Source organism: Plutella xylostella, chromosome 6 (assembly GCF_932276165.1).
Source record: "Plutella xylostella chromosome 6, ilPluXylo3.1, whole genome shotgun sequence".
NCBI lineage: Eukaryota > Metazoa > Arthropoda > Insecta > Lepidoptera > Plutellidae > Plutella > Plutella xylostella.
In genome coordinates this window covers 5999177-6026322 of record NC_063986.1, presented here as the reverse complement: position 1 = coordinate 6026322, position 27146 = coordinate 5999177, and the positions used below count along the sequence as shown (strand labels likewise).

Here is a 27146-nt window from a genome sequence, read left to right as displayed (position 1 = left end):
TACTCAAAACTCACAATCTTTATTCGTGTTCACAGGTAATAGACAATAAAATTATAGGTTCCATGCTGTTAATACAGATATAAGATAACATCAACTCGGAGGTATTTATATGTAGTAAATACTTCTTAACTAATAATCGAGATGTCTCATGGGCCCATAAGCCGCGTAAGGAATTCACCAGTCCAGTACCGAGCCATTACCCCAGCATCTCCAACCTAGCTCCTAGAACCTGACAAACTGTCCGTCCCTAGTGCGGTACTAGTACCTGACAAACTGTCCGTCCCTAGTGCAGTAGTACTGCGGCGGCTCGTGGTCGTGGTCTCCCTGCACGTCCAGCACCCCATGCTGCTCCTGGTGCATCTTCACGTGCGCCCGGCACCCCCCCGTCTTCCGCCGCGAACAGTACCACAGGGTAGTGCCGTCTCGGTTCTCTTTATGCATATTGTAAGTGTAATTCATGTACAGTAGTAGCGCCTTTCCCTTTCTGGAGGTTATGATTTTCACTGGAATTTAAAATGTGGGAGGGTTAAACCGGAATGGATTACGCTGATTACGCAGTAGGAGAGGCTGCCTGTGCACCAGTGCGGAGAGAGAGAGCGGAGCGGAGAAATTGACCAATGAGATTGCATAAAAACTTCACTCATGCAATTTGCGCTCCGCTCATTGGATGATGTTTGACTCGCACACCGCTCCGGTACCCTGCTCCGCACTGGTGGACGGGCACCCTTATTATCTGTGAATATTTTTTGTCAATAACATATAACGCAATAAGCACGCAGCAGCACGGTAGCGTCTCTTACTATGTTCATTATACATTTACAAGGTCTATAAGCTGTAGGAGTCATTCGTCAACTGGCGAGCCTTAGACTGGCGAGCGCGCGCCAGTTGGCACCTTCTGTTTTTTATATCGTCAACTCGCTTGCCCGTGTAAAGATGCAAACGGATTGAAACTAACAAATATAAATAAATATTGTCTCCCTGGCTGATTCGTATAAGAACGTACCGACTAGACAGTCGCCATTATAGTAGATGCATTTTTTTTTTTCTTTTTTTTTTTATCACTCCACAGACTTTATGTCCGTGCCTTTTTGAGAGATCAATATATTGTGAGAGTTTGGTTGTTTTTTATCTTCATCTTTTAACTACTCACTACTCAATGTGGAAGCTTATAATATATATATTTTATCTTTTCTATATATATATATACCTATATATTATTGATATTTTATTTTTTTTGCACTCCTGGAGGAAAATCTACACAGACACCTGGGAAGGGGACCTAGTAGATGCATTGATTTCGGGATAAAGATACGATAACGCCTATATTGGAAGTGCGGAATGAGGCAAAAGGGGACGTGACCTATGACGCATGATACCCAAGTTTGCTATCTCTCTCATCCCGAGCGCAAACTTTACCTGTTATAGCTATGTCCTTCTAATTTTTGTTGCAAACACCGGTTTAAAGGGTTAATATGTCATTGTTTTAGGGACGTCGTTTCAGGGTTACATACATCTCCAAAATGATATTGTGTTTTATTTTAATGTAAAGTCGTATAAAATACCCTATATATTTTAAGTAGTTACCTTAAGCATAATAAATTATAACTTTTGTGGCTGACTCTACATATTTTCACAGTCGAGCCAGTTGACGACAAAAATAGTAGGTAAAATACGGAAGGTCCAACTGGCCAGTTTCACAGTAGCCAGTTGACGAATGACTCGGCGGTAGAGTAGACTAAGAGCAATCAAAAGATAGAACGGTGCTTTATTAATACATTTTGATTAGCTATAAGTATTTGTATTTACATTTTTATATAATTTTATAAACCTAGATTTATGACGAAGCATGTTGTGGATATTTTTTTTATATTTGGCCAAATTGATTCGTCTCGTGCAGTACCAAAGATTATGTTGTTTAAAATTATACGTGTACTTTTTATGTATTTTATACAAGAAATTTGATTATACAATATAGTACTTCTCCGATACGGCCCGGTATGGTGTGCTTATTATTTAACAGGCCACTGGTGTCGAGAGCCAGAAAAAAATTAACCTTAACTTTTCGATACATACTTAAAACTCCAAATCTTTATTCGTGTTCACAGGTAATAGACTATAAAATGATAGGTTCCATGCAGTGCTTTAAGCCTACGAACATTTATCAACTCGAGGCTATTTATATTTAGTAAGCACTTATTATCTAATATAGATATCTCATGGGTCCATAAGCCGAATAAGGAATTAACTCGTCCAGTAACGAAAAATTACCACAGCTTCTCAACAATCTCAAACTATCAACTAGTATCTGACAAACTGTCCGTCCCTGGTGCGGTACTAGTACACACGGCAAAGTTAAATGGTTGGCAGGGCACACTAACGTAGGTAGTGTATGTGTGTGTCGGCGACGTCGACGTCATTATTTAGTTCTGGGCAACCCACACACGGATATTGTAAGCATGTAGTTGTGCCAGTGACAATGATTCATTGTTTTTATGATATGAAGCAAAATTTTGCAAGGCATTGTAATAGAATGAATGGCTCAGTTGGTATGATACACGACACGACTAACATTAATCAGTATGGTGGTTCAAATCCTACTGAACTTGCAATATAACTTTTTTGTTTTTTTAATAGATTTAATTTATTTTTTAAGATGGTTAATAACAGTATTGTAGTATATACGAATAAAAGCAACACAGAAAGCAAATAAAACAAGTTATTAAGTGTTAAAATTACCAAATTTATTCTTGCCATAACATAAACATTAAGGATGTTACGTTTTTGTTGTTTTTCGTTTTAAAACATAGTTGTAGTTTATATTAATAAGGAAAATTTTCAATTTACAGTTTTAAATCATAATAAACATCAGACAAGGATGGAATGGCCGTTTTACTAAAGTAAATAGGCAAGTCATTAGTTATATGAATCAACATGTTAATTAGCTAGAAATAAGATAACTTATTCTAACCTCAGTAACAATAACATCACTAACACATTGGCTTACCCATAATTGTAAATAATGATAAGTATTTAACAAAATAACTAAAATCTTATACAAATGGGAAAATAAAAAATACTGAGCTAACCCCAATAACTATAATTTTCACCACTTTTTCGCCATAATATCTTACTTCCATCCTTGTCTGACTTAAAGAACTTTTCATCACTAAATATCACAACATTGTTGCACCAATCAAAGTTTAAAATAGTCAGTCGCAAAACGCACTCTGTTTCGACGATGCTGATCGGTTAGAGCAATTTTCTTCGGCAGCACGCAAGTGAACCCGTACGGCTTGTAGGGATAGATTATGTATTGTGGCCGTAGAACGGGTGCTGCAGAACGGATCAGCGCTATGTGCAGCTACGATTACTCGATGGCGTGGTGATGCATCCGTATGGACGACTACTGTCTACATGTCCCGAATCTGCGTATCGGTGAACCCATAATTGAACAGTTCTCCTCTGCAAACAAAAAAAACAAATACTTAGCATATACAAATACAAATATTCTAACAGTCAAATAAAATATTTGTAATTCTATGTTACTTACCGTTAAACGTCTTGCGATTTCACTAATTGTAATATTTTGTTCATATAAATACAATTATCTCCGCCTTTTTGAACATGGTTAAGTGACTTTCCATAGTGACTGCGAAGAGTAATTAATTAAATTCACAAATCACAAAGTGAATCACTATGCAGTCGCAGAGGTGAATTGTCACTAAAACTAATTTCGTTTATTCATATTGTATGAGGGTAGAATGGTTTTAATTCTCAAATGAAGAACGAATTATATATTTTTGGCGAAGAGAAATAGTCGACAGCTATGCAGCTTGTAGTCATTTGTCAGTTTCAAATAAATTAATTTTATACTCAACAGCGTTTAAATTAACGCAAAATTTGAATTAAGTAAAATAAAAATAACCATCAGTGGACTCGAACTCACGACCTATGTTTCATAAGTCTAAAATTCTACCAATGAGCTACGAAGTGTATAGACGCAAGCAGTGAAATTTTGCTTCACGTCAATTTTATAACTATTTAACTAACACTACCGGTTGATATTTTTATGTCACAGCTGGTATACGGGCGTTTGCCTACGCGCAAACTCGTTTGTGCTGTTGTGTGTGTGTGTGTGTGTGTGTGTGTGTGTGTGGTTTGTTACTGGTGTGTAAACCGATTTCTGCGTTTATGCACACATAGACAACGTTAGTGTGTACACATACACTACGTTAGTGTGCCCTGCCAACCATTTGACGTTGCCGTGTGTACCTGACAAACTGTCCGTCCCTGGTGCGGTACTAGTACCTGACAAACTGTCCGTCCCTGGTGCGGTAGTACTGCGGCGGCTCGTGGTCGTGGTCTCCCTGCGCGTCCAGCACCCCATGCTGGTCTTGGTGCAGCTTCACGTGCGCTCGGCACCCCCCCGCCTGCCGCCGCGAGCAGTACCACAGGGTAGAGCCGTCTCTGTTCTCCTTGTGCATGTTGTAAGTGTAACTCTTGTACAGTAGTAGCGCCTTTCCCTTTCTGGAGGTTATGATTTTCACTGGAATTTGAAATGTGCGCGGGTTAAACCGGAATGGCTTACGCAGTAGGAGAGATTTGAGTATTCACAAAATAACATTCTGCGGAGTCTAAGGCTGCCTGTGCACCAGTGCGGAGAGAGGGAGCGGAGCGGAAATTGACCAATGAGACTGCATAAAAACTTCGCTCATGTAATTTGCGCTCATTGGATGATGTTTGACTCGCACACCGCTCTGGTACCCCGCTCCGCACTGGTGGACAGGCACCATAATTACCGGTGAATATTTTTTGTCAATATCATATGTATAACGCAATAAGCACGCAGCAGCACGGTGCGGTAGCGTCTTTTGCTATGTTCATTGTAGATTTACAGTAAGGCTGTAGAGTAGACTAAGAGCAATGAAAAACGAGACAGGTCCTTTATTCATATATTTTTATTACTATACCTATATAAAATAATTAAACTTTAATCCAGTCTCCGTCTTTAGTTTGATGATACTGAGGTGCTTCATGGTTGTGGTCGTGGACCACGCCACGCACCAGTAGAGGATTGTTTTTATCCGTTTTTATAAAGCATTTACATTTCTTCGATGTTCGCCTTGTGCAGTACCAAAGATTATGTTGTTTAAAATTATACGTGTACTTTTTATACAGCATGATTTTGCCTCCTCGACTCGAAGGTAATAAAAATCCTGTAAAGAAGATAGTTGGTAAACCGATAGCTTCAAATCTTTCCTTTGACCCTATATACCGTAGATTTATAATACAAAGTGTGCATATAAATATTATGAAATAATAATATTTATATGCACACTTTGTAGTTACTAAAGCATTAGGTTCTCGTACAAATAAAAAATACATAGATATAAAACGGCTATATTTAAATATATGTTTTAGCTTATTCATAACAAAGTACGCTAGCATAATACCTTATGCATATTTTTATACTAAATTTCACATTCACACTCTAATCCACTCGCCTTTTTTCGTTAGATGATATGAAGGAGGGTCGTGGCAGTGATCGTTGATGACTTCGACGATGACTAGAGGATTGTTTATATCAGTTTTAATGCAACATTGGCATTTGTGCATTTCCCGCGCCGTGCAATACCAAAGCATAAGGCTAAATCTGGGCATTTTTTTCTTCAAGTGAAACGAGTGTCTTTTGTACACTAGTAGTTTTCCGCCACGTCTTGAAGGTATCAATATTGCTGAAAAACATATGACTTGGATATATCTATAAAGATACAGTATTGAGTTTCATTTAAAATAAATAACTTAGTTCTGAATGCTAAGTGTTGCGTAAGCGTCACTAAATTTAATGTACTTAAGTAATTACTTCAAATTGTTAGTCCAAAGTGATATTTTCCATAGACCGCTAAGTATTAGATAAGTTATACGCTGAGTATTAACTAAAAATAAATGATTACATTCACCTAAGAGACTGTCAATAGATCTCTAGTTATTCATATCTTCAACCCCTAGAAAGTTTACACCACACCCCTTCCCCGGATTTGATGTACTGTGGTGGGTCGTGGTTGTGTTCACCCTCGATGGTCTCAATGATGACCGGATTCTCTTTATCACACTTCAAGGAGCAACGACAGCCCCTGGATGAACGGCTGGTGCAGTACCAGAGAGTATTCCTGGTTTGTTTCCTGTTCAGGTTGAATGTGTAGTTTTGAAACATCAACAGCGATTTTCCCTTTTGAGAAGGTATCAAACGTGCTTCTGTAAGGTTTCATTAAATGTAAATTTAAACAATGTTACTCAATGAAGTTAACATTTACGAATTTTCGCCGACATTCATGACGAAAGCTAGTTACGTCTGGAAGTTAGATAAATGATCCACCAACGATCCACCTAAATGGTGGATCGATGACAAATAACGAATGATTATGGAATTAAGCTAAGAAAATTGAAGTACTTTGGACGTAGGTCGAGGAAGAAATGTTATTTAGCTCAATAGTTTGACCAATTTGACCAAGATAATAGAACATTATGCATCGCGGAAAGGATAAATTCAAAATGCAACTAATAGTACTACTACATAGTAAAACAGATTTTATTTATAAATATCACTCAGAACTCGAAGAAATGAGAAGGCTCAACAGTCGTCGAAACTTTAGGAATCATTAACGAAGAGTTTTCTTAACGTGACTGGCTTTCTTTCAATACAAATACCAAAGTTAATTTAAAAAATTTAAAGTCTTATTCCAGGACTGTTTTGCACAAAGATTTCAATTCAACTACTTTCAAAATGACAAACTGCAAAATCTGGTACCTGTTTAAATTTTTGTTACCATTTAAGCGTATCTCGATTAATCTCATTTCAACCTCTAAGCTTGCACCACACTCCACTCTCCGATCTGAAGTACTGCGGTGGGTCGTGGTTGTGCTCTCCTTCAACTGTTTCAACAATCAGCGGGTTTTCTCTGTCGCATTTCAAGGTGCAGCGACACCCCCGAAACGACCGACTTGTGCAGTACCAGAGGGAACTCTTCGACAGCTTTTTGTTCAGGTTGAATGTGTAGTTTTGAAACATCAAGAGCGACTTGCCCCTCTGAGAAGGTACGAACTGGGCTCCTGTGAATTATAGTTTCATAATAATTAACTAAATAATACGCAGGATAAAGATAAAAAACACATTATTCTGTGGCAAACACCACACGTGGTGTGTTAGAGATAAGAGGTGTAATAGAATATTTGTCGATATGCCTGTGACTTATATTATTAGTAGTTTGACTTGGTTTACATATTACTAGTTTTACTCGTTTCTCGTTCATCCCCGGCGGTTGGACCACTGCCTTATATGATGTAACCAGTACACTTAATAGATCCTGCAGGAAAGGATAACGTAGGTCAGGTTTCAGTGGCAGGACGTGAGTTCTAAAAAAGTATAAACAAAATATATTTGTATACAAACACTTATTTTATTGCAGATCGTTTTATGATCTTGATAGATTAAGCTAAACATCGACTAGGTCTCTTTGGCACATCATATTGGCTAACGATCATAGAGCTTAACATAGGATCCATTGTTACATTTGACGTATCGCGGTGGTTGGTGGTTGTGTTCGTCGATCATTACTACGTTACGACGTGGATCTTCTTTGGAGCAATTCAATTTGCATTTACACCCACTCTTGCGACTGGAGCAGTACCAGATGCTGTAGTCCCTACTGAGACACTCGTGGTTGAAGATGAAGGTGTAACTCTGATACATCACGAGCGGATTGCCCCGCGATGATTTTATCAATTCCACTGAAAAACATATAAATGCAATTTAAATGTTAATGAATTTTTGACGTATTCGATAATTCAATTTATTTACTTCAAGGGTAACATTGAGTTTAACCTAATAAAAATACTATTCGGTCCTAATATTGACAAGAAATAAACTAAATAACTAACAATTTATCTAAACTTAAACACTATTCGGCGCCTTTCTCCATGTACCGTCTTCCGTATGATAGTATAAATGAGGTCCGTGGTTATACCCATGCACTATGTTTACAACAATCTGTGAGTTGAACTTGTACTTGTGAAGATAAATAATAGGTATAGTAGGCATTCATAAAAGAGTTAGGGCGTCGTCTTATGGATCGAGGCCATGACAATCGCTCTGGGGCGTACGTACTTGATGCAGAGAATCTCCCTCGCAGTGCAGCGTGGTAATGCTGCCAGCGTGATGGGAACCTTTGCGTCGGGTGCGTCCTGGGGCGGGCTATTTGTATAATATTTAATTATGTTTTTCTATGTCTTTTAAATAAAACTTACTATATAGTAGGTAGGTAATATTTATTAGAGGTTATAAATACGTACCTACTCACAAACTACAAAAATGTATGTATAGTGTTTCTTACTTAAAATAAATTTGTATTCAATAAATTGTGTTCATGGTTATGTTTGCCGATGATCCTTGTCACCCCTTGTGGGTGGTCTGTGTTGGTTTTCAATTGACATCGGCAACCTCGTATGTATTCAGTGCAGTACCAAGTAAGCGTGGATTTTGCTTTAAAACTGAAGTTGTACGTGTGATTTTGATACATTAGAAGAGATTTACCCTTTCGTGAAGGTATTAATACACCTAAAATTACATTAAGATTTAAAATAAAGAAAAGTTACTACACAAAACACAAAAAGCTTTTTAGCATTAGTTAATAATGTTTACTAGAGCTTAACATACGACCCATTTTTAGTTTTCATATAGCGCGGCGGTTCATGGTTGTGTTCGCCGGTGGCCCTGGTCACTACTTGTGGGTTGTCTGTGCTGGCTCTCAGTTGACTTCGGCAACCTCGAATGTATTCAGTGCATTTCCAGGTAATCGTAGATTTTCCTTTAAAACTCAGGTTGAACGTGTGATTTTGATACATTAGAAGAGATTTACCCTTTTGTGAAGGTATTAAAACCCCTAAAATTATATTAACATTATTATTGTTATTATAAAAACAAAGAAAAGTAACTATACAAAACACAAAAAGTTTTTTAGCATTAGCTTGTAATGTTTACTAGAGCTTAACATACGACCCATTTTCAGTTTTCATATATCGCGGCGGTTCGTGGTTGTGTTCGCCGATGATCCTTGTCACCACTTGTGGGCTATCTCTGCTGGTTCTCAACTGACATCGGCAACTGCGACATGTTTTGTATGCAGTGCATTTCCAGGCATTCAATCTTTTCCCTTTAAAATTGTGGTGGAACGTGTAGTTTTGATACATCAGAATTGATTTGCCCCTTTTTGAAGATATTAGGAAACCTAAAATTATATTTAAATTATTATAAAACCAAAAATTACATTATGAATATTAGAATACCTACCTATAAATACTGTAAAATAACATAATCATTATTGCTGCAATAGTAAATAGTGTAATTGTCTTTAAATCAATATATATTAAACACCCATAATACCTATTTAAAACTTCTTAAACTATAACCGTTTTCCAAATGATAGATAATAATCATAATTATCCCCTATGTATGATCGTAGCGTTATGAATAAGATCTCGTTCAGATTTGCGTAGCTTTAGTCAGTACCAGGTTGCCGCTGTAGGTAAGATGATTGACGACCAATTTTTGTAGCACTCAATGGAAGTTTATTTGCAGAATAATATATATAATAATATCCATACAATAATTCTTATATTGAATAGCGGTAAGTTAGATTTGATCATATAGGTTTCTGTTCCTTTGATTGCTGATCGCATTAGCTTATAATGATTACTAGAGCTTAACATACGATCCATTTTTGGTTTTCATATATCGCGGTGGTTCGTGGTTGTGTTCGCCGGTGGTCCATGTCACCACTTGTGGGCTATCTGTGCTGGTTTTTAGTTGACATCGGCAACCTAGAGATGTTTTGTATTCAGTGCAGTACCAGGTAAGGATACATTTTCCTTCAAAATTGAGGTTGAATGTGTAGTTTTGATACATAAGAAGTGATTTGCCCCTTTTTGAAGGTATCAGAATACCTAAAATTACATTAAGTTTATTAGAAAACCTAAAATTACACAAAGATTATTTGAAAAACCATAAATACTCTATAATAATCTCTATCGCGTCTAATCGCATCCGTCGTCTGCGTCTGCGTCTGCGTCCACGAGTACCGGGAGCCTCTCCGAGTGACATATCAACTGTACTTTGTATACGTCTGGAGCACCCATGGCAGGCAGCGACTTACGCTATTCTGACTTTCTAGTCCTTTCAATTTCATCACGGTTACAAACAACCGACATGCTAAGAGGAAGAAGAAGGAGAAGGAGGGATTTCTTTGGTGACCGCCACCTAAAGGATAATACATCGTCCAGATTTGCGTGCGAGTCAGTAGCAAGCTAGCAGGTTGTCCCTGGAGTAGGAAAGTTGATAATCAAGTTTGAGGCACTTAATGGTAGTTTATTTTCACAAAAATATATTTATGTCGTTTTTTTATTATAATTTTATGTTGAAAAGTGGTTAAGAAGATTTAATTATAGGTTCCTTCGATTGCAGATCACATTAGCTTTCAATGATTACATATATATTACATAGGTATACATATGCACTCACGTCTGTAATCCCCGAAGGGGTAGTCAGTGTAGAAAAGTGGCTCACAAGCGAGCCACCCACTTTTCGCAACACATTTGTACTCACGTGATAGGTTGCGAAGCATATCACCGTTTTGGAATAAGTACAATGCATTTAGGATACACATCTAGAATCTAGTGAAAACAAAATTGAAGGAATTCATTGGTACAGGCCAGTATTTGAACCCACGGCCTCTCGATTGAGAGGACGAGGCAGATTTTTTTTAATGATTACTAGAGCTTAAGCTTAGATTATTATTATAAATTGTAAAAAAGTGACACATACCAATGAAAGTTGTAACTATGCAAAATAAAGCTGTGAATAATAAAATATAATTATTAAAAAATTAGGTACACCTTTCAGTTTTTTGCAGATTGCTTTCGCTTATTATGATTACTAGAGCTTAATATATGATCCATCTGTAGTTTTCATATAGCGTGGCGGGTCGTGGTTGTGTTCGCCGATGGCTTCCACCACTGCTTGTGGGTTGTCTCTGATTGTTTTCACTTGATATCGGCAACCCCGAGGTGTTTTGTATTCAGTGCATTTCCAGGTAAGCGTGATTTTTGATTTGAAGTTGAGGTTGAACGTGTAGTTTTCATACATTAGAAGATATTTACCTTTTCGTGACGGTATTAAAACACCTAAAATTACATTAAGAGTATTATAATAATTATAAAAAAGTGGCATTAAAAAAAATATACAAAATAAAAGTCGTGAAGTCCTCAAAACTTTGTAGTTTATTTGCAGAATAATAAAATATAATTAGGTATTTTAAAAAAATATGGAAAAAAGCGGTTAGGTGGACCTGATCATTCATAGGTTTAATTTATTTGCAGACCTTCTCTTATTATCTATTTTGATTACTAGAGCTTAATATATGATCCATCTTTAGTTTTCATGTAGCGAGGCGGGTCGTGGTTGTGTTCGCCGATGGCTTCCACTACTGCTTGTGGGATATCTCTGCTTGTTTTCACTTGATATCGGCAACCCCGAGGTGTTTTGCGTTCAGTACAGTACCAAGTAAGCGTGGTTTTTGATTTAAAATTGAGATTGAACGTGTAGTTTTGATACATAAGAAGTGATTTACCTTTTTGTGACGGTATTAAAACACCTAAAATTACATTAAGAGTATTATAATGATTGTAAAAAAGTCGTACCTATATATATATATATATATATATATATATGGGTCAAAATCAGACAGGTGAGCATTTTAGGTTTTCAAATATCTGAGAAATTAAGTTTTATTTTGAAGAAAACTAACAAGTGGAGTATGTTGTGGCATTTGTCATGAACCTATCCTGTGATGAGGCACGCACAAAATTATATATTTTAGAAATTATACCTGTTAATAAGAATAATGACAGGGTCAAGAGTCATTTCGGGAACACTTTTAATTATTTTTTAAATAACAATATAACGAACACGTTTAAGAATCCCCTTCAAGAAATTGTAATTAACCTTTTTCTAAATCAGAAAATATAATTATTTTGATTTTTTTCATAATGAAAACACTTATTTTTCGAATTACTCTCCATAAATTTCCAATTTGTGCAAATTTCGTTCCATATTTTCAATTTATTGTATACATTTTTGCACTACGCTATATATTAATAATATAAATACAAAGGTTTCAAGGTAATTTAATGCTGTATATGCAAGATTTAATTATAGCATTACATAATAGTGACTTATTTGCCGTTTTTGTGATGTTCCCGAAAATGATGGGAGTGTTCCCAAAATGACAACGAAGTTCCCTAAATGACGTTGACCTTCCCTAAATGAACGTAAAGCTAGGCTTTGGGTACATTTGGTGTATGAAAATAATATAATCATCATCATCATCATCTCAGCCATAGGACGTGCACTGCTGAACATAGGCCTCCCCCAATGATTTACACCTTGTCCGATCGGAGGCGGCCCGCATCCAGTGCTTCCCCGCGGACTTGACTATATCGACCGTTCATATCGCGGGGGGCCGCCCAACAGTGCGCTTGCCAGCACGTGGTCTCCACTCGAGGACTCTTCTGCTCCACCGACCATCAGTCCTTCAAGCAATGTGTCCGGCCCACTGCCATTTCAGCTTACTGACTCGATAAGCTATGTCGGTTACTTTGGTTCTTCTACGAATCTCTTCATTTCTGATTCGATCACGTAGAGTCACGCCGAGCATAGCCCTTTCCATAGCTCGCTGGGTGACTCCGAGCCTATTCAAGAGGCCTAAAGTTAGAGACCACGTCTCGGCACCGTAGGTCATCACTGGCAATACGCACTGTTCGAAGACTTTCTTCTTGAGGCACTAGGGAATTTCGGACGTGAAGACGCTTCGTAACTTCCCAAACGCTGCCCAGCCAAGTTGGATTCGCCGAGTGACCTCTTTCTCGAAGTTGGATCTTCCTAGTTGGACTGTTTGTCCAAGGTAGACGTAATTTTCCACCACTTCAAGAATCGAGTTCCCGATAGATATTGAGGTGGGCGCTATCTGAGAATTGGCCATGACTTTCAACTTGTCCATATTCATCTTGAGGCCTACCTGTTGGGAAACCCGATTGAGGTCAGCATTTTGCTGAGGTCTTCCAACGATTCTGCCATAACCACGATATCGTCGGCAAACCGAAGGTGAGAGATGTATTCGCCGTTGATTGCCGGAAGAGCTTCGGAGATACTTATAACATCTCCTTGTCTCACAACTCTCTGCAATGGAATTGCTTCCGTAGTCTGGTCCTATACTCAAACTGACATGGTGGCGTTTCTACACAATCACTTCAACACTTCAATATACCCGTAGTCAATGTGACACCGTTGTAAGGCCTTGTTGTCTCGGTCGAATCAAAGGCCTTCTGATAGTCCACAAACGCTAAGGTTCTATTCTATTCTCTGTGGGGATGCAAGTACCTGCACCTGGCTCTCTCGAGTGGAACCTTTGCGCATATCCCCAAGGTCTAAACTGCCTTCATAAGCTTGGACCATTTCCCACCACGCTGGTCCACTGCGGGTTTTTGGGTTCACATATCTAGATGTGCTAAATCTAGATGAGCAGGTTTCCTCACGATGTTTTCCTTCACCGTAAGAGCGATGGTATACATTGTACTTAAGTTAAAATAATTCATTGGTACATGTCAGCGCCGAGATTTGAACCCGCATCTCTTGCGTGAGAAGCGGGCGCTTACCCGGCTGAGCTACCAACGCTAAGGTTTTTTCGGATGCCTTTTTTGACTTCCTTTTCTCTTCATTTTCATCATTCTCCATCTTACTCGTACTAAATGGATACCTAAAACCAAAATTTTGCATGTTTATGGTTTTATAAGGATTAAAGCATCATTTTGCCCAAAAAAATGGCATTTTAGGAACGTAGGCGTCATTTCGGGAACATCTGTCATTGTCATGACCGTTCCCGAAATGATTATTCGTTAAATATTTTCATGTCTCGCTTGACGCCGCCATGTTAAACATTGGTTTTAGAGATTATGAACAAGTGAGCAACAATATTTATAAGAATTTTGCTAAAAGTACGCAAATTTTCGAAAAACTACTTACTAAAGAGCGTTCCCGTAGTGACAGGGAATTAAAGTACGCTTCACACATATGAAATTAAAAGGTACTTACCAACAAAATCTAATATATTTTTTTCGAAAACACAACACACGCCTTTTGCTTTGAATTGTGAACTTTACACTGCTGCTCGCTAACGCCACCTGGTGTGTGTTGTTTTATTTACATCGACCGATATCCACCACGTTCACGGAATGATTTGATAAACGACGGACAGCATTTGAATAGCCAAAATATGAAGAAGTGTTACTTGTAATAATGTAATTTATACGTATATTCTTAATTTAATGATACTAAAAGCTAATATTAAAATATGACAGTTTTAAGTGGTAATTTTAAAAATATTTGACTTGTCTGAACTATGAAACATGGTATAAGGACGCATTCCCGGAATGACGATTTAGACCTTTTTTGTTTAAAATCAAATAAAACTTACCATAGCGAAATAAATATGCTGAGTGTGCTGTAATTATATGCACAGAACCTTTATTTTGAAATAAGTATTTTAGTAATATCATGTAATAAAATGAGGAAAAACTTTGTAGGAAGCATAATGCTCACCTCTCTGATTTTGACCCATATATATATATATATATATAAAACTTTACAAAATAAAGCCGTAAATGTCACACAACGTGTTAGTTTATTTGCAGTATAATAAAATATAATTAATTTAAAAAAATTATAGAAAAGGGTGAACGTGTGAGATGAGAAGTTTTTTGCCCCTTTTTGAACGTATTAGAACACCTTCAATAACAATAAGGTTATAATTATAAATTGTAAAAAACTGATATACTAAATAAAGTGGTAACTATGCAAAATAAGGCCATGAATGCTACAAAACTTGGTAGTTTATTTGCAGAATAATAAAATATAATTATTAAAAAATTACGTACACCTATTAGTTTTTTGCAGATTACTTTCGCTTATTATGATTACTAGAGCTTAATATATAATCCATCTTTAGTTTTCATGTAGCGAGGCGGGTCGTGGTTGTGTTCGCCGATGGCTTCCACTACTGCTTGTGGCTTGTCTCTGCTTGTTTTCACTTGACATCGGCAACCGCGACATGTTTTGTATTCAGTACATTTCCAGGAAAGCGTGGTTTTTGATTTAAAATTGAGGTTGAACGTGTAGTTTTCATACATAAGAAGTGATTTACCTTTTTGTGACGGTATTAAAACACCTAAAATTACATTAAGAGTATTATAATGACTGTAAAAAGTGGTACCTATATAAAAAAATACTTTACAAAATAAAGCCGTGAATGTCACAAAACTTGGTAGTTTATTTGCAGAATAATAAAAAAAAAATATTACGGTATAAAGCTAGTGTTGCCCAAATTCAGTCTTGGTCTTGCAGTCTTGGTCTTGTTCTTGCGTTTTTGCAAGACCAAGACCAAGAACAAGACCGCGTATTTTTAGCAAGACCAAGACCAAGACTGACCGTGCAAGACTTGAGCAAGAACAAGACATAGCCTGCAAGACTCTTGCGTCTTGCAGAGCGCTATTTCACTGAGTAGTTAGGTGTAACAGTTCGGTGTATAGGTAAGTACGCTTAGGAATTCTATGAGATGCAAAAAACTGTATCAAAGAAAATGAAAAACTGGACCTATGCGCATTACGACTAATACCATAAACATAGCGAATAAAAAAATATCTATTAAAATCAAAAAGTAAACTTTAATAAATAGTAATAGACTAATAGGTAATTGCAAGACTTGCAAGACTCTTGCTGCAAGACCAAGACCAAGACCAAGACTGGGAGCGCAAGACCAAGACCAAGACCAAGACCAGGTGTATTGGCGCAAGACCAAGACCAAGACCAAGACCAGGTGTATTGGCGCAAGACCAAGACCAAGACTGGCTAAGTCTCGTCTTGTTCTTGCATTTGGGCAACACTATATAAAGCGGTTAGGTGGTCCTAATCATTTATAGGTTTAATTTCTTTGCAGACCTTCTCTTATTATCTAGAGTTTAATATATGATCCATCTTTAGTTTTCATGTAGCGTGGCGGGTCGTGGTTGTGCTCGCCGATGGCTTCCACCACTGCTTGTGGGTTGTCTCTGCTTGTTTTCACTTTCAATTGGCAACGCCAAGCTGTCCTGCGCTCAGTGCAGTACCAACAAAGCATGTGTTTTCCTTCAAACTGGAGGGCGAACGTGTGTTTTTGATACATTAGAAGGTTTCTGCCTTTTTTCGAAGGTATTAAAAGACCTAAAATATGAAAATGAATATTATTTTATAGTAAAAATAAGGCACGCCGGAAAAGCTACATTAAATAAGAATTGATTTCACTAAAACTATACAATTTAATCTGAAAATCTATATAAACTAAACCTTTAAATAAAATTTCAATATGTATGATATTTAAAACTACCTAGGTAGCTACTCATAACTAGGTATCTCTCAATTTCATAGCGAGAATTTGTTTCAGCCTTTGAGTCGACTGACCACAAGCACATATTCCTAAATAGTTACTAGCTAAATAGATACGGTCAAATTAATATAGCAGGTCTTTTTTATGTGTGTATTGGCATCGAATCATGAAGGTACGTATACGAATAATAATATATTATGAGCTCATAGCTTGATCCAATTCCCTTCCTTCGATCTATAGTATTTAGGTGGATCATGGTTATGATCATTGGATGCAAATTTGACAAAGTTTGGATATATTCTATCAGATTTAAGATAGGCTTTACAGTTGGTTTTCGGTCGACTGGTGCAGTACCACAGCATTGTTTCGGAACTGGATTTATAATTGTATGTGAAATTTTTATGCATCATTAGGGCTTTTCCTTTTCTTGATGGTATCAAAGTACCTAAAAAAGTAAAACATGAACTGTCCAATACATAAAGGTTAAATGGTGTAGACTAAATTAAGGGTCAATTTTACCAAACGCTTAACGTATTTAAAATTTTATTTAAGTAAAATTTTAAATACATTTTGTACCAACTGACAAACGTTTGACAGGCTACTAAATACAAGTAAAATGAGTCCGCAGATATTTTTATTAAATTAATCAATATCGTTTTATATCATTGTTATTATATTGACTAATGTATTACTCTGTTAATTAATTTTTTACAACTCTGTCACAATATCTATTTGACGGTCGAATGGCGTAGTGGTTAGTGACCCTGACTGCTATGCCGAAGGTCCCGGGTTCGATTCCCGGCTGGGGCAGATATTTGTTTAAAGACAGATATTTGTACTCGGGTCTTGGGTGTTGATATTTATATTTGGTATCTATCTATATATTTGTGTAGATATATCAGCTGTCCGACACCCATAACACAGGTTCTGCCTAGCTTGGGGTCGGATGACCGTGTGTGAGATGTCCCCACATATTTATTTATTTATTTATTATTTATTTATTTATCTTAATACCTATTAGATGTAAAATTACTTAGAGGAAACAGACTTCGATTAAGTAATGAAAATTAGGTGAAACATCACATATGTGTGAAGTAACTTCGTTGCTGTAGTAATAAAACTTCGTACAGTAGTGACATAGATGAACCGTGTTTGGTGAATCAGATATCATCCAAACAGCTTTAGAACTTACGTCAGTAGGCTTAACGACCCCTTCTCAATACAATATAACGGTTCAAAGAAAAAATAATACTTAAGTTTTAAACTAGTGTCATCTCAAACATTTTGAAGCTGTCAAAACGGGCCTTCTATTTTGCGGCAATTAATAGAAATTAAATAATATCCTTGAATCAAACCTTCACCCAACCTCGTTCGCTTGTTTTATAATACGGAGTAGGTATATGGGTATGCTCATTGGGGGATTCTACTACTACAGTTTGAGGGTCATCAACATGAGTCTTGAGGAAGCTTTTGCAGTTATAGCGAGCCCGCTGGGTGCAGTACCAAAGGGTTAAATGTTTGCCTTTGCTGTTCATCTTGTAAGTATAATTGTTGTACATCAAAATATATTGTCCCCTTTGTGAAGGCATTATGATGGCTAAAACAGATTTCAATAGTGAGTATTAATTACAAATGTTATGTCTATTATAGGTATATTCATTGTGTAATGAATTCGTTAATTATTTTACTCTACGAGATTAGTTCCTTAGAATAAGGAGAATTACTACGAATTAAGCGCAACTAGGTTATAGTTTCTCATACAACAGACAATACTACGTCGCTTGGGTTTTTGACTTCTGGTAATAAGTACGGATGATGAATTGTTTTTACTAATCTAAGCAACATATTTTATTAGAAGTAAAAAAAACACTGCGTCTTATTAATATAATTTTATTGCTATATAGGTACTTGTTTTGAGGCTTAGAATTATAATCGATTCTGAATGGTTCGGTTCTTAACGTATTTCACAAAATTTGAAGATTGGAATAGTTGGTATCCAAGGGGACGATTTTAATAAGAAAAAAATGTTTCACAACATTTTATTACGTAACAACCTACTTACATATTTATAATTTAATGAAAATATAAAACGAAACATATACGAAAACCAATGCTCATTTCATGCGGCTTCTATGAAAAACCAATAAAGAATAGAGTTAAGTGATTAAATCTTAACCCACCCTCCATCTTTTGTCCGGTGGTACTGTGGCGGCGCGTGGTTGTGATCCTGTGACGAGCTCGTCACTAGTGATGGATTGTCTCTATTGGACTTCGCGAAAGCTCTGCACCCAGCATGTCTAGACGAGCAGTACCAAAGTATTGCGACACCCTTTTTTCCAATCTTGTATGTATAGCTTTTGTACAAAAGCAATTGATTTTTGCCCTGGCGTGTTTTTATCAAAGCGCCTAAAAAGACAAATAAGTTAAGTACCTATAATAATATATAATAATAATTTTTTTTTTAAGTTTAAGAATAACAAGAAAGATAAGCCCTTCAAAATAAGTAGGGCCTTCAAAATCAATTTCACCGAACTCAATTTACTTACCAGTTTTTTTAGTTTTTCGGTTTTAACATTAATTTAAAGCAAATTCTTTAAAAAACATATTTATCCTTCTTTTAAGCTATTTGAGGATTTACTGACATTTGCAAAAAACGACAATTTCTCTAGCAGAAGAGCCTCGTCTTGACTAGAGAGAGAATTTCCGTCACTCGAACCATAAATAAACCACCGATACGTATTTATACAGCAGTTTTATTAGGAATCAAAATTGGATTTAAAGTTGTGTGAGAAACACCTTCAAAGCAGCCGTATTTTTTGCATCACATTATCATATCACTCATATTTGATAAAGATTCCTTCAGTGGTTTCTTATATCATTGATATGCAATTAAATCTTGACCTTGACCCACATTCCTTCTTTTGTCTGATGGTACCTGGGCGGGTTGTGGTTATGTTCTAGTGACGAGCTCATCACTAGTGTCGGCTTATCTCTGTTGGATCTCAGCGACGCCCGGCAGCCCGCTTTGCGGCTCGAGCAGTACCACAGTATCGACGATTGGGTGTGCCGAATCCAGTATGTGTAGTTCTTGAACATTAGCAATGACCGCTTGCCGTGTCTAGTATTTACGAGGGCTACACCGAAAAGATCGGGAATAGAATACTTAGGAATAAATTAGAGTGAAACCTTTTTGGTGTATCAAATGTAGTGTTTTTTCAAACATAATTCCATTTTCGAATTTTAAAAAAAGTAAAAAATAAAAGAGTATTGACCATTTGAATTTGACAAGTCGGTGTAAAAAATGGAGCTTACGCGGGAACATTTCCGTGCAATAATTTTTCACAACTTTCGTCGAGGTTTATCTCAAGAACAATGTCTCGCCGAGCTTGTTTCTATTTATAAACTTGAAGCACCAAGTAAAACGACTATATATCGTTGGTATTCTGAGTTTCGCTGTGGACGTTCCTCTCTTACCACAGTCCCTTCTACTGGTCGGCCAAAAACAGCGGTAACACAAGATAACATCGATGCTGTACGCCAGTTAATAAAAGAAGATAGACATGTGACATACGAGCAGATTCGGGCTTCTCTCAGCATTGGTATGACAGCCATTCAAACCATTTTACATGAAGAACTGGGTGTCAAGAAGTTAGTTTCGCGCTGGGTGCCCCACCGTTTGACCGAGGAACAATAGTCGGCTCGTGTTAATTGGTGTCGATCTGCTCTGCAACGGTTCAATGGAGGCAGTTCAAATGCTGTCTACAATATCGTCTCTGGTGATGAATCGTGGATTTATTCATATGAGCCCGAAAGAAAACATCAATCGGCAGTTTGGGTCTTCGAAGGTGAGGTCAAGCCAACAAAAGTTATTCGCTCACGCAGCGTGTCGAAAAAAATGGTCGCTTCGTTTGTATCGAAAACTGGCCATGTGGCTACGATTCCATTACAAGAACAAAGGACGGTTACTGCTGATTGGTACACAACAGTTTGTTTGCCGGAAGTCGTAAGAGAACTTCGTAAAACTAACCCGAATCGTCGTATAATCCTTCACCACGATAATGCAAGCTCTCATACCGCTCGCAAAACAAGAACGTTTTTAAATATGGAAAACGTGGAGTTGATGGACCATCCTCCGTATAGCCCTGATCTGAGCCCCAATGATTATTTTACATTCCCAAGAATTAAAGATATGCTACGTGGTCAACGGTTTAGCGGCCCAGAAGAGGCGGTCGAAGCTTACAAATCAGCTGTTTTGACAGTATCCACTTCAGACTGGAATTACTGTTTCAATGATTGGTTTAATCGAATGAAAAAGTGCATTGAATGTCACGGAGACTACTTTGAAAAACAATCAAAGTAAATAATATTATGATATCTTTGTACTTTTTTCTATTCCCGATCATTTCGGTATCGCCCTCGTATCAACGTACCTTTTGAAAAGAAAATGCTATCATTGTATTATGAATTTAATCCCTTGTATATTTGTTATAAGACTGTGGAGGCTTTTATGTTTGTTTTCTTTATTATTTGTACAATTATACAAAACGAGGATCAGTGTGGTAAGTGTAAAAACAATTGACTACACACAAGGCAGGCTTTTCCGGGCAAGTGGTACACACGAAAGATGACTCCTTTCGTTTTTTATTCTTGGTGCAGACACGACAAGGCTTCGCTGGAACAGCTTTTTTCGTAGTAGGAGGGAGCTTTTCCAAGTAATGAAAGTTATTCAATGGGACACGACTTCTATGAACAGTTGGCGTTGCAGGTGGTACAGATGGCGGCAGAAACGGCGATGGTAGCAGATGCAAAAGTGGGGCTGCTTGATCTGGCCCACGCTGTACTGGCGGTATTTGTGGTCCAGCTGCGGGAGTAATATCGCTACAGTTCAGTCCCAGTAGATATTTTACAAAAAAAACTCAAAACTTCATTGGATATGCGGTCTTTGAAAAGTAACAATCAGTCCAAATTTAGTAGCATCAAAACTTCTTGCCAGCTAAATTTATACATTCAGAGAGTCTCATGTACCTATCAATTAGAATAACTCTAAGTCTGGAATATTGAAAGGTAGAGTATCCTAACCAGACCAATATATCTCACAAACTAAATAAAATTTTCTGGTATACAAGAAAGAAAAAATAAATAAAACATTAATATTTTTATTTATCGAGAAAACTTAACAAACTATTTATTAATCTGTTTATAATTATGTACCTATACTTGTGTAGAGCAAAATTATGTTGATACAAGTAAAATTTTGGGTCCAATGGAATCTCACTCGTTTTTGTGTCATTCGTATGTAGTAGGTTGCGAAAGTGGGTCCTTATAGTGCCTAAAGCCTAGTCATTATGGACATGGCCCTTAAATCTTGACCCACCGTCCATCCGCTGTCCGGTGGTACTGTGGCGGCGCGTGGTTGTGATCCAGTGACGAGCTCGTCACCAGGGACGGATTGTCTCTATTGGAACTCACGTACGCTCTGCACCCAGCATATCTAGACGAGCAATACCAAAGCCACTTCAACCGTTGCCCGTGGTTGTGAAGTTTGAACGTATAGTTTTTGTACATTAGCATTGGGCGTAGACCAGTCCTTGTTTTTATAAGTATGCCTAAAAACCAACAAAATAAATAAAATTGTTAATTGTGATAGCAGATAATAACAAGAAAGACAGGCGTCAATTTTCTTCCGCACACATAATGTATACTTCAGAGAGATCATCGATCATCAAACCTCAATCATGACAGGAAACATAAATTTTATTTACAGAAAAAATTACACAGGTATTTCCAATATTCATATGAGTTTATTTTAAATCTTGACCCACGTTCCGTTTTTAGTCTGATGGTAGTTCGGCGGGTCGTGGTTGTGTTGCAGTGACTCGCTCGTCACCAGTGTCGGGTTGTCTCTCACTGACTTCAGCGACGCCCGGCAGCCCGCCTTGCGGCTCGAGCAGTACCACAGTAGCGTGTACGACTCCACTTTAATGAAGAATGTGTAGTTTTTGTACAACAGCAGTGGACGTTTACCGTTAGTTGTCTTTATTAATACACCTGTAAAAATTTAAGGACCATTAATAAACGTCGCTTAAATCTTCATCGTTTAGAGACCGACCGAAAATTTACTACGCAGAAAAGTCCCCTCAGAATTGTAGTGTGCTAGAGATCTGATTAATTTCTTAAAAATATAGGTAATACATAACCACCAATTACCAAACTGAAATTATTAAGGGTACATACATTTTATTCAGAGAAAAATATTGGTAATCCATCATTTTGACTTATGATTACAAACAAAGACATTACACTTATGACTACACAAATCAAATAAGTTAATTTTAAACCTTGACCCACGTTCCGTTTTTCGTCTGTACGTAGCTGGGCGGGTCGTGGTTGTGTGTCAGTGACTCGCTCGTCACCAGTGTCGGGTTGTCTCGCTCTGACCTCAGCGAGGCCCGGCAGCCCGCAGCGCGGCCTGAGCAGTACCACAGCAGTGAACTCCGCTCAGTTTTAATGAAGAATGTGTAGTTTTTGTATAACAATAGTGGTTTCTTTTTTTGGCTTGTAGATATTAATACACCTTGAAAATGAAATTATGATTAATAAGAATTTCGAAGGTTGTCTGGGTTATAGGCTATGATACCTTTTGTACTATTATTAAGTTGGCGTATGTTATCAATCAGGCACACAAGAATTATATGTGAACTGTTTTGCGTGGATTTAAATTATCAGTAGGTATATACTATAGCAGTCTCTATAGAGTTCTTGTGTGCTTAGTGGATCTGATTGATACTTCTACATTATGACGAAAAAACAAAAAGAGGGCAAATCAAGCTTTCATTGTTTTAAAATATATATTATTCATCATAATAGATAATACATGTGTACATTGCGATTAACTAAAAATTCACCATGTTGTTTTAACAAATTTTCAGTGAGACTACCACTGCAATAAGTAAAGAGTTGCTAACATTCGTGAGTGCCCTTTGCGTACCTATTCAAAAGCGACTAGGTGCGTGTAGCTGTTGTACATTTATGGGTAAGTTTAAGCTTTAAAAGTTTTCACAAAGTAATCTAATATTACATATTTATCACATGGCAACAAGGAACTTCAATTAAAACACCACTAAACAATCTTTTAAATAATAACAAATATCCATACTATGTATAGGAATGTTGACTGTGCCCTATATTTTGTACCCACACGATCAAGAGCATATCTCAGAGATCGTCCACAAGATCATATAGGGAAGCTTTTGGGTACACCAACCCACACTAAGCGAACGTGGTGGACTAGGCCTAAAACCCTTCCTCAATTGGAAAGAGACCCGAGCCTCAGCAGTGAGGAGATGAGGGGTTGCAATGATGATGAAGCTGGTGGGTCTACTGCGACTAGCATAACTTCACACCTATATCTCTACTTCCGAAACCGTTTAATGGTAGGGAGCCAGAAATCCTCGCACGTCCGAGTATACGTAGGGTCGTGGTTGTGCACAAGGGAGGCCCCGGTGACGGTCTCGGGCTGCATCTGAGTAGTCCGCAGCCACGACTTGCAGCCCAGGGTGCGCCGCTGACTGCAGTACCATAACATCGTCAGACGATTGTTCTGAAGGTAGAAAGAGTAGTTTCTGAAGGACAGCAGTGGACGCCTGCCGTTCCTTGATATTAAAACCGCTGAAATCAAGCATTGGTGTTAGTTTTATAGACGGTGGATAGTGGAAGCTCTGATTGGCTCGATTCAGTTGTGGGCATTCGTTAATTTGGGGAATCATGGAGGTGGCAAATTTAATGGTGTTAATTTATTTTGAAGCAAGTTACGATGATGATGATCAAGACTAGGTATATCGAACTTTAGAATATAAGATTAAACATTTACCTTTCACATTTCATACGTAGAACAATTTATTTACTGTAGTTCTAGTAGAACTAAGTACTGCTACGATGTAACTTTCTACATTTACGTACATAGAACAATTGACTAATACTGTGTTTCCCCGACCGTGAATAAGTAACGACCAAATGACCAGGAACATTTGTTTATTTTTATATACACTAAATAAACATAGAGACTAAATATTTCAGAATCTCTTTATTTGCACCGAGAGCCTTTTATTTTAACTTATTAATATTTATTTTGTCAATTACACCTATACTTAAATCACATATTTAAATAAAATCTTATTTTAATTATAATACATACATATTTTTTTGGAATGGTCCATGACTGGTTTTCTAAATTCTCACTAGTCTAATATCATAATTTTCTTAAGTAACTAAATAATTCATTGCTTTTTCCTATCTAATGATATTCATTTAAGGAAACCTAATGCTATGTAAGCTTACAACTAAGCAATATTGATGTGTCAACTCTCAAATAGTGCACTAGGTAGCAATTCCTACCCATACCCCTTATGAAGCCGTACATCAGAGTACCTATTCAATTTGAATAATATTCATATTCAAATTACGATAAACTTGGGGTAGTAGACTTCTCAAATTAAGACCGTAATCACATCAAAGCCGTTTCCTATAAAATGCAGTCTATCTCACTGTCACTGATCTCATTTAAAACGCTCACACTCATAGCAACCACTCTACAAGGTAACTCCACAAATCTACTCGTCACTCATAATAAATAGCATTGAAGTTTAACAATGACAATGTAACGCAAGAAGTTCTTCTAGTAATTAAACTGTGCCTTTTTCGTTTGCTAATCTTAAGAGTAATTTTTTGCTCCCGGAATATCCAATACGTAATGGCTGATCTGCTTAGATTAATGTAGTATACGCGTATTCTCCGAACAAAACGAACACACTTGAAGATCTAACAATCTAAATCTACATCCAAGTTCCACCGTCCCATCGCTGTATGTTGGGGGGGCTGTGATAGTGAGCTATCGAACCATAGAGCACCGTAGTCGGGTCATCTTTACTAGACTTAATGTAAGACTTGCAGCCTCGCGAGCGCCGACTGGTGCAGTACCAAAGCATTGTGGATCTGTTGTTGTGTAGGTAGAACGTATAGAAATTGCATATCAGTAGTGGACGCTTGCCCGGTCTTTCTACCAAGGCCACTGAAAATATGAAAATTAGGTATATTATTATTTAGATGTGTTAAATAAAACTATTGCATGATTACGATTATGCAGGGTCTCAGATGCCTGTATACAAACGACAAAATTAAGGGGCCGATACTATATTACATGAAACAAACCCCATGTCGCGGGCTCTTATGTCATAGGGGAGTATACACAAATACCCAATTTTACAGGCGTAATATTTTTTTATTTTATTTAAAATACTTAACACGACTTTTAATGTGTCTCTTTTCGCTCATTCATTATGTTTAATTGAAAGTTCAGATTCTGACCCTAGTTCCCTCGTGGCTCTGACACATGGTCGGCGGGCCATGTCCATTCATTGAGTATGAATGGTCTGGAGACGAAATAGGCAGACGTTCCCCTCTGCCGAGGTAGTGGGCCAGAAAGGCCAGGCTTATCGATAATTGTTACATCCATGGCAAGAAAGAATGACGACACTGTGTTCATAATTAAATTTCTCTTCACATAACCCTTATTGCTAGGAATTAAAACTCATAATGACACGTCCCATGATACACTATCAAGGTAAACGGTAACATTTCCCCCCGCAAAAATTGGCAGACTTTTTTTACCAAGAAAGATCGCTATGACGCTTCCCGAGGGTACACCCGAGTCCGCGATGTTCTATGTGTCCATTGGATTTAAACACGAGGAATTAATATATTTGCCAAATATGAAATTTCCTAGTGTGCACATCCAATTGACATCAACATTCAACATTGAAATTTAGCATACTTCGGGCCATGTCAGGGAGGAATGCACTACTTATTACACTTTGTACATAATATACATATTTTATGAAGATATAAATCAATCAAATGACAATGGGCGATTTGGGACCTATGTCCAATAAAGATGAGTCATACAACTCATACATCATTGGATAGCTCTTTTCAAGTGAGCAAAAACATATTATCACGACAAATCCGTATAAGTTGTCCATTTTGAAATATATTCGTCGGAAGGAAGTATTTTTCTATGACATTGCACTCTCTCTCCTGATGACAGTTAGGGCGTAATACACGTAAACACGTATTATTAAAATGGGAGAAATTACTTTCAACTGGTTTTTCTTACTGAGATAATAAACAAATATAATATTATAATGAATGATGATCATTATCTTATAAAAAATAAAAATGAATGTAAAAAAATAACAAAAACATTAAAATTACAGAAATATAATATAAAAACTTTCAAAGTACGATTATTCTAATTGGACAGTAAATCGGGAGTAGCGCTTCCATTATTCATATTCTGCAAAAAAAATCCTTTTCAACGACGTATCACTCATTTCTATTGGTGATGGTCCCAGCTTCCATACATGTGTGCCCAGTCTCTTTTAAGCCAAGTTCCGTCTATTTGTCGCATGGTCGGCGGGTCGTGACAATGGTACAACGAAACTTTGACCACAGATGTGAGTGAGTGTTGAGTTTTCAAAGATGCTTTACATTTTCGGCTCTTCCGGCTAGAGCAATACCAGAGTATGGAATCAGATGTGTGGAATGCTTTGTAGTAAGTATATT

The 27146-nt window shown here is 37.3% G+C and overlaps 1 protein-coding gene and 2 long non-coding RNA genes across 3 annotated transcripts; all 3 read right to left on the bottom strand.

The window, feature by feature from the left end:
* On the bottom strand, positions 1–4786 carry LOC125488697. The gene is made up of 2 exons (XM_048621930.1): positions 4309–4786; positions 1–503 (listed from the first exon to the last, which is right to left on the bottom strand). The coding sequence occupies exons 1-2, from the start codon at positions 4385–4387 to the stop codon at positions 259–261; spliced, it is 324 nt and encodes a 107-aa protein (XP_048477887.1). The 5' UTR covers positions 4388–4786; the 3' UTR covers positions 1–258.
* Positions 4787–5386: 600 nt separating this feature from the next.
* Positions 5387–6447, bottom strand: LOC125488701. Its single transcript, XR_007266418.1, has 2 exons — positions 5961–6447; positions 5387–5735 (listed from the first exon to the last, which is right to left on the bottom strand). It is a non-coding gene; the product is annotated as an uncharacterized LOC125488701 (long non-coding RNA).
* Positions 6448–21666: 15219 nt separating this feature from the next.
* Positions 21667–24342, bottom strand: LOC125488700. Its single transcript, XR_007266416.1, has 2 exons — positions 22865–24342; positions 21667–22574 (listed from the first exon to the last, which is right to left on the bottom strand). It is a non-coding gene; the product is annotated as an uncharacterized LOC125488700 (long non-coding RNA).
* Positions 24343–27146: the final 2804 nt, after the last annotated feature.

What these genes read in the sequence shown, in the direction of transcription:
- LOC125488697 (XM_048621930.1), bottom strand. Translation starts at nt 4,387, where the DNA reads ATGGGGTGCTGGACGCGCAGGGAGACCACGACCACGAGCCGCCGCAGT. An exon ending in AGGGACGGACAGTTTGTCAG is followed by an intron (nt 504 to 4,308) that starts GTACTAGTACCG and finishes TTTAAATTCCAG; the next exon opens with TGAAAATCATAACCTCCAGA.